At 53.0% G+C, this 8,012-nt stretch overlaps 1 protein-coding gene across 1 annotated transcript; it reads right to left on the reverse strand.

The window, feature by feature from the left end:
* Positions 1-1,396: 1,396 nt before the first annotated feature.
* On the reverse strand, positions 1,397-7,720 carry TSPYL2 (TSPY like 2). Its single transcript, XM_033116561.1, has 7 exons — positions 6,763-7,720; positions 5,489-5,566; positions 5,255-5,366; positions 5,028-5,173; positions 4,801-4,898; positions 3,780-4,486; positions 1,397-2,087 (listed from the first exon to the last, which is right to left on the reverse strand). The coding sequence occupies exons 1-7, from the start codon at positions 7,567-7,569 to the stop codon at positions 1,933-1,935; spliced, it is 2,103 nt and encodes a 700-aa protein (XP_032972452.1). The 5' UTR covers positions 7,570-7,720; the 3' UTR covers positions 1,397-1,932.
* Between the last annotated feature and the right edge of the window lie 292 nt (positions 7,721-8,012).

The raw sequence follows: 8,012 nt of genomic DNA on the forward strand, positions 1-8,012 counted from the left end.
ATTGAGGGAAAGGCTACAAAATACCTGGCCAGTACTATTCAAATGTTGACAACTTCAGGTCATCAAAAACGAGGAAAGTCTGAGAAACTGTCACAGCCAAGAGGGGCCTACAGAGACATGACGACTAAATGTAATGTGGTATCCCGGGTGACACCCTGGAACAGAAAAAGTTTATTGGTTAAAAACTAACAAAATATAAAGTATGGACTGTCGTTAACAATAACGTATTAATATTGGTTCATTGTGACAGATGTATCATACTAATGTAAGATGTTAACACTAGGGGAAACTGGCTGTAGGGTATATGGGTACTCTGTATTATCTTCGCAATAATTCTGTAAATCTAAAACTTCTAAAATTAAAAAAATATTTTTTATTAGTTTTAGGTATACAAAACAACAAAAAAATTATTTAAAAAACCCCTCCTATACCCGCCCCCCATCCCGCCACTCTCAACCAGCGTTGTAGTTTTGCTCACTGCTCTCCCTCCCTCCAATCCATTCTTCTGGCAACCAGCAGAGGGCATTCTGTAAAAACGCAAATCTGAATCCTTCCTGCAAAAGAAAGGCGTTGGATGGAAAGTTCTGGAGGTATATTGCAGAAGAAGACGCGGATGGCTACCTAAGTTGGCATTATGATCCAGAAAGCATCTGGGAGGTATTTCTGGTGTCCGTTGAATATAAAGTTACTGTACCCAAAATTGAAAACAACTCGGCCTTTCCAAGGTCTCCCAGATAAGGCCTGATTTTCAGACTGCCAACTCTCGGCCCCCGCCCCTCGCCTGCGTACATAGTCAGTTCCCTTATCTCTACGCAAACTCCTCGGCCTTAGCCGTCTTTACTTGCCTTCTCTCCCAGGCCCAGATCCAGGGAGCCTGCACATCCTCCCTAAGACAAGACAGCACTCCTGCGTTACTGGGTTGTAATGTCCTGACCGATTATCCTTTTTTCCCCACTACATGCGAAGGAGAAAAATGGATTCCTCTGGCTCCCCCCACGCCCAGCTCACACCAGGCCCGAGGAAAGGTTTGACGCATGATAAATAAAAAGATGAATCATTGAATAAATGGATGTTCCACGGCGCAGGGCGTTCCTGTGCGCGTGCGCGAGGGGGGAAGACGTGGGAAGCTGTTTGCTACCTGGCTGAGTCCGCGGCGGCCGCCGGGAGGAGGGGCTTCCTCAGCCTCGCCCTGCCATTGGCCAGGATCGTCCGCATTGGCCTGACGCCACACTTCTGCGGCCCCGAGGAGCTCGCTCCCAGCCACCCCCCGCCAACTACCAGCAACTACCATCCTGCGGACCAGTGCGTAGACCAGGCGGCTACCCGCGGGCCTGCAGCAAGGGCGACTGGCTGCTGGGGATGGCGCACTGGGCAGAAAAAACACTCGAAGCAGCACTTTGAATTTGCTCAGAATTTTATTAGGATTACCAGGGTTAACAGGGCACGAGGTGGGGGCTTCTGGGGGAGGGGGACAGGAATACCGCAATGGCGAATCGGCCTTGCATAGACACCGAGGCGGGCTAGCGGGCACAGCAGGGAAAGGCTAGGGAAAGAGAGACTTGGGAGAACAGGGTGGCAGCAGAGCCCCCCAAGGCCACAGCGGCCCTCCCCGCTTCGGGATCAAGGGTGTCCACTCCATACAGCACGAGGAGGGGGATAGAGGGGCCCTGACCAAGGCATCACAATAAATACATAGCAGCACACAGAAGCCTGCGGGGGAGGAGGGCCAAAAGGGGGAATCCCCCATTCCCTCCCCCCAAAATAACTCTGCAATTACTAAACCATAAAAATAAACTTTAAACCCGTGTACGAAGTCGGTCACCCCCCAGAAGTGCAATGTGGGGCCTCGAGGCCCTAGCTGAGGGGGAGGGCAAATGGGGCAGAGGGAGAGGAATAGAGGCAGCCCACTCCAGGGCAGGGTGAGCCGTTTCTTTAGCCGGTTTTGCCCCTCTTCCCCCGGTTGGCCCAAGCATTTTGGACCTGAAGCACCTCCTCCATCTCCGAGTCTTCTGAGTCTTCCCCAATTCCTTCCTCCTCCTCCTCACTTCCTTCCTCATCATCGCTGTCCTCACCAGCTTGCTCGCTGCCTGCACAGGGGAGAGAGAAGGACGGGAAAATGGAGGAGGGTGATTAGACGGGCAGGTAGATGTCACTCTTAACAGAGGCCCTAAGCAGGGCTGTTGGGGGGCCTGGGACCACTTGCCAAGTACCTCTGCTTGGAGCAAGCAGGGGTGGTGGTGGTGGGGGGGGTGTGTGTGCCTGCGCAAGCCCTGAGCGTGAGAGTGGGAGGGAAGCACTGGAAGATAGGGTGGGCTCCCCGCCTCTGTCCTATCAAAATGGATACATCTGAAAGTAGCCTTTTCTCCCCCTGTATGTATCAGTGTGTATCTCTCCCTGAGCTCTGACTTCAGCTGAACAAACATATTCATCCCAAAGCAGCTCCCTCGCTCCTTCCCCCGAGCCTGACCCAAACCGGCCCAAGTCTGTCTTCCTCAACCCGATTCCCCATCCGCAGTCCCACACTGGGGCTGGGCAGAGAGCTCTGCCTTCCTCTGAAAGAGCCGCCATCCACCGGGAGGGGATGGGGCCAGCAACTCCCTCAGCTTCCCTACTCTACCTGAAAGTCTAGGTTGAATCTACTCCTTTCATGCCTCCTTCCTTGTTCCCCTGCCCGTAGCCTCAATGGAAGTTTTCCAGGGACTCCAGGGCCAAAACCCCCAGGAGGGGTTGGTCCTTCTGCGCCTTCCACCTCCCCCAGAGGCCCACCTTATGTCCAACAAGCCCTTCCAACTCCCCGTTTCTCCCTGCATCCCACCAATCTCACCACCATGCAGTTTCCCATCCCAGGAAATGGCACCTTCTTACGCCAGTCATCCAGGCCAGAACCAAACCTGGGAGGCACCTTTAATCCCGCCCTTTTCCCTGAAACCTACATGCGTTACCCAAAACGCATTCTTTGGTGAGCAGTGAAAAATGGCTTCTGTGGTCAAGAAGCTTGGGAAATGCTGGGTTCCACAAAGTTTAAATAGGTTTCTTGCAGCAGGACTTCTCAGAACCTTTAAGGTACTAATGTACATGTGACTACCTGAAGGTATTACTGTATGCAGTATTTCCCCAACATACTTGACCACTGAACCTTTTTGTGAGAAGCAGCTTTCAGAACTGGTGAAGCGTCCTCAGTTTGGGAAACCGTGCCCAACATACCGTGCATTTTCACCCTTCCAGGTCCTTTTTCAAATGATCCCTTCCAGGGAGAATAACCAGTAATACTCCTTAAGATGAATTCAGCTTCCAATTCAAATGTCACTTCCTTTCTCTAGTTCTCCCCTTCCCCACTCTTGGGGTATAATTAGCTTCTTCCTTCTCTGGTCTCACTGCACAATGGGCACTTAACCCCACCAACTCCCCAAACAGGCCTGAGAGTTCCCAGAAGGCTAGGGCTGGGTACAGTGTGTGCTGAATTGCAATGTGTTTGCTACTTGCCCCCCTCCCTGTGTGAACCAGTCCTTAGTTTTCCACCCACTCTCTCCTATCTCTTCCCTCCGTTTTTTTTGGTATTACAATTATCTACCCATCACCTAGAACTGAAATGTTTCTCTGGTTTTGTTACATTTGTAAGTTAAATGTTTCCTGGTCTTGATTTGTTTTAAAAGTTGCACAGAATGCTTTTTTCTTTTCTCCACAAGAGCAGATTGCGCTCTTGCCTTGACACCCTGATCCTGGCCCACTTTTCTCTGAGAGAAGAGAAAAGGGGGAAGGATGAGGGAGTTCTAGCTCACCTTCCTCACTGCCCTCCTCCTCTTCTTCCTCCACTGATGAGTCTTCGAAGATGTTTTCTACCTCGTCCTCATAGTCATCCGGGGTGTTGCTGTTATTCTGATTCTTGCCCGAGTCTTCGAAGTCATTCTCATAGTCATCAATGTCTCTGTCATCATCATCGCTGCCTTCATTGTCACCTTCATTACCGTCATCATCGCTGCCTTCGTTGTCACCTTCGTTGCCATCATTGTCTTCATCATCACTGGCCTCATCTCCCTCATTGTCACTGTCGCTGCTGTCCTGGTTGTTGCCGTGGCTGCCACCTTTGGGGTTGTCATCAGCACTGGGAGTCTCATTGTCACCATCCGTGTTCTCATTGTCATCAGTGTTGTCTTCAGGGTTCTCGTTGTTGTCAAGATTCTCGTTGTTGTCATCGGCACTTTCACTGTTGTCAGTGGTCTCATTGTCATCAGGGCTGTCATTGTCGGTGGTCTCATTGTGGTCTGGGCTCTCGCTGTCACAGAGGCTCTCGCTGATGTCAGTTATCTCATTGTCAGTGGTCTCGAAGCAGTCAGTGGTCTCCATGAAGTCAGAGATCTTGATGTCATGAATAGTATCGTTGTCGGTGATGACATCACTGTCTGAGGTCTCACCAATAATGTCTTCCATTATGTGATAGTCATCAAAGTCTTCCATGATCACCACCTCACATTCGTCCCTGTTTTTACTGTGAAAAAGCCTGGGGTTGAATATCGGGTTGGTGGGAGGTAGTGTACCCAAGACAGACACTGAAAGGTGGTAAGTAACTGGGGAGGCAGTAAGCTATAAGGGTTCCCAGGGATGAAACGGGGGGCCGGGGGGGAGAGTCCCATTTCTGCTCCTGACTGTGTAACCTCAGGCCAATCACACCCCATTTTGGGGCTTCTTTCCCAACTTGTAAAACACATTAAAACTGAATTATCTCAAAGGTCCCTTTTGGCTCTAGAACTCCTATGTTCTAACACTAACAAACCACCTCTCAGCCTCCAAGCCCCCCATCACCTTTCTTCCTTTTCTTGCTTCTTGCGGTTTGCCCTGGAGCCCCCTTCTCCCATCATGTAGTAGCGCAGAGGGTTAACCCACAGGTCATTCTTGATAATCTGTTGAAAGAGAAGGGAGAAGGGAGAACAGAGCTGTAAGTCTAAGCCCCAGAGCCTACTCCCAATTCCTCAGGCCCCCAGAGGCAAACCTAGCAAGGCCTTTTCTGGTAATGCCGGGCAGGGCCCCACCTCAGCAATCCTGTTGGCCTCTGGGAGGCTGTGGTTTGAGAACCAGCTGAAGAAGCTGTGGTTGGTGTCCTGGTTCCTGTGCCTTTGGGCCTGGGGTTCCTGGCCCCGGTGCCAGCGAATTGGGGTGGAGTGAGACACCAGCCGGCCTGGGGGTAAAGGATGCTATGGAGAGGGCACTGGACAAGGGTAGGTGGGGGGCATGGGTTTGCCCTGGGACTGCCTCTTACCTGAGCGGTTGCACTGGAACTCCTTGACAATCACCATGTTTGTGAAGTAGGGGTTTGTCTGGAAGTACAGCTTCATTTTGTAGCCCATGGAGATATGTCTGAGATCCTGTACCTGCTCAGGGTGGGGGTAATGATGGAATCCCCACCACACGATGGCCCCTTCCCTCCAGCCCCCCTCACCTCCAAGGACCAGATTTCTTGCCCGGTCCTAGTAAAAAGTCTCTTTGGCCTGACCTGCAGATTGGTCAAGTAGCGGAAAATGTCTTCATCACGTTGGTTGATCAAGACTGAAATTTTGGGGTGGTTGAAGAACTGATGGAGGGAGCAGTTTAGGTCAAGGAGTGACTGTTCATTAAGAGGAGGGAGGGAAGGCCAGGCAGGACAGGCCAGGAAGGCCAGGCCAGACAGGGCAGAGCAAAAGAGAGGCTGGAGCAGAATTTCTTCTGTGTTCATGTGATGTGTGTAGAACAAGTGGGTCATGGAACATGACCTGTATTTTTATTTTCATGACACTATGTAGTAAAAGACTGTGTTTATGCTATGTCGAACGTCTGTTAGGTGGCCTTGCCATGGTTTGTATTTGCTGTGTGCCTGGGTGCTGAGGGTCTTTGTTCATGTGATGTGCCTCTGGGTACTGATGGCTTGTGTTCATAAGACATTGTGTATCTGGGGGCTGAGGCACCATGTCCAAGTGATGCTGTATCTGGTTGCTGTGGGCCTGTAGTCACATGTTGTATATTTGGGTATTATGTGCCTGTGTCCACATGATGTTACGTGATCATGGATACTTTGAAAATGCCAAGGGTCTGTATCCATGTAATTCTGTTAGGATGTTAAACCTATGTGTTCCTAACATGTTGCATATCTGTATGTGTGTCCCCCCCGAAATGAGTTTATCACCAGTAGGGAATGGGATTTTCCTTACTCTCCCCTTTTCTTCATTTAACTCCTAGATCTCCACTCCTAGGCACGCCTTTTCCTGACCCCTCAGGGGCTCTAGCCCCTTTCTCTCCAGCTAGGATTAGCGTCTCCCTAGTATCTAGGCAAAGACCTGGGCTTGCAGAGCCATGTGTGAGTTAGGCACCGTTTCTGGGCAATTTCTCTGCTATGTGCCCTTCTCCTCCCTCTTCACTGTCTGAGTCAGTTTGTGTTCTGTGTTCCCCTCCCCTCCTCATTTCACCATCTTTGGTTCAATTTTTCTGCTGTGTGCCCCTCCACTACCCTCCCCCTTTCACCGTCTGTGATCCATTTTTTTGTTGCTGTTATGCCCTTCCTCTTCCCCCTTTCCCATCTGTGGTCCAGTTTTTATGTTGTGCCCCCCTCCCCCCTTCACCATCTCTAGTCCAGCTTCTCTGATGTTTTGTCCCCCTCCTTCCATCCCTCCTCCACCAAACCTTATCGTTCAATAGAGGCCCGCCCCCACACCCTTTCACCCTGTCTGTCCCTGCCCCCACTTCCCCCCTTTCTGTCATGGGCTCCTGGCCCATGAGTATAGATGACAAGGATACTGCTTTGACCCAGAAGCCTGGGATATGCTGGATGATGAGGTCTCTGTGCTCCAGGAAAGGTCTTCGCATCTGGATGAACTTGCGCTTGAGACGGAGGAAGGCCTTGCCTGCCTTGATGTTCACCGCCTCCAGGTCCAGCTGAATGTTTTCCAGTGCCTGCAGGATGCACTCTATCTTCTCGGCATTCATCTCTTTGCTTTCCTTCTTCACCTTCCTCTGCTTCCTCCTCCTCCTCCTCCTCCTCCTCCTCCTCTTCCTCACACTTTCCTTTTCATCCTCCTCGTCGTCTTCCACTATGATTATGGCCTCTTGCTTCCCCTGTGGACCAGCTAACATCTGGTACCCCCACCCACCTGCGCTACAGGTTTCTAGGGCCTTCTCTCCAACAAAGCTGCTGGGCTCCGTAACCTGAATGTCGATTTCCAGGCTTCCCCCAGAAGCCTCCGAAGGAGAGAGTGTTTCCAGGCTCTCCGTGGGAGGGGGTGCCCCCCCGTACTCGGGCTCGATCGCAGGTTCCCAGCCGGGACCCCCAGAACCCAGGGTGAAGTACGCGCGGACGCCCCCCTCCTCCAGAATGACATAGGGCGGCGGCGGGGGCAGAGCGGGGCCCAGTCCCACCCCCCTCATGTCAGCCAGCACCTGTGCCGCCTCGGTTTCCTCCCGGAGCCTCGGTCGCTGCTCCGGTGGAGGCAGGGGCAGTCGCAGGAGCGGCGGCGGCGGTGGCGGCGGCGGCAGGTCGTCCTGAGGGGGCTCAGAGCTGCTCAGACGGCGGGCCTTGGCCGGAGGCCCCTCATCCGGTCGGTCCATGATGACCGCGCTCACACCGCGCAGAGAACCGCGCTAGCCCTTTCGCTCTCAGCCAGACCGCCGCTGCCTGTCACACCTGAAGCGGAGCCGCTGCGCCTCGCGCAACCAGCTCGGCTCACAGCCTCGGTCTGGCGTTCCCTCCCACAGCGCCTGCCCTACTCCCTCCGCGCCAAGCACCCAGGCCCCGCCCCCTCCCTGACGTCAGGGGCTCGTTCTGCCTTGCCATTGGCTTCCGGCAGCCGCGGCGGCCCTTGCACTCCCTCGACCTTTGCCGGCTCTCACGCAATCTGCTTGCCAACACCCCACCTCATCACTTTCCCATTGGCTCGCCTCGGGCTCGCCAATCCTCAGGCTGACTCCTCCCACCCTCCCACCCCCGCGACCAGAGGGAAACTGCGGGGCAATTGGCTGCGAGGAAAGCTAAGGGGGAGAAGCCCCTCTCC

The sequence above is a fragment of the Rhinolophus ferrumequinum genome, chromosome X (assembly GCF_004115265.2).
Source record: "Rhinolophus ferrumequinum isolate MPI-CBG mRhiFer1 chromosome X, mRhiFer1_v1.p, whole genome shotgun sequence".
NCBI classification, from domain to species: Eukaryota; Metazoa; Chordata; class Mammalia; order Chiroptera; family Rhinolophidae; genus Rhinolophus; species Rhinolophus ferrumequinum.

What these genes read in the sequence shown, in the direction of transcription:
- TSPYL2 (XM_033116561.1), bottom strand. Translation starts at nt 7,569, where the DNA reads ATGGACCGACCGGATGAGGGGCCTCCGGCCAAGGCCCGCCGTCTGAGC. An exon ending in CAGGCTTCTGGGTCAAAGCA is followed by an intron (nt 5,567 to 6,762) that starts GTATCCTTGTCA and finishes TCCCTCCATCAG; the next exon opens with TTCTTCAACCACCCCAAAAT. An exon ending in GGAGGAGGGCAGTGAGGAAG is followed by an intron (nt 2,088 to 3,779) that starts GTGAGCTAGAAC and finishes TCCCCTGTGCAG; the next exon opens with GCAGCGAGCAAGCTGGTGAG.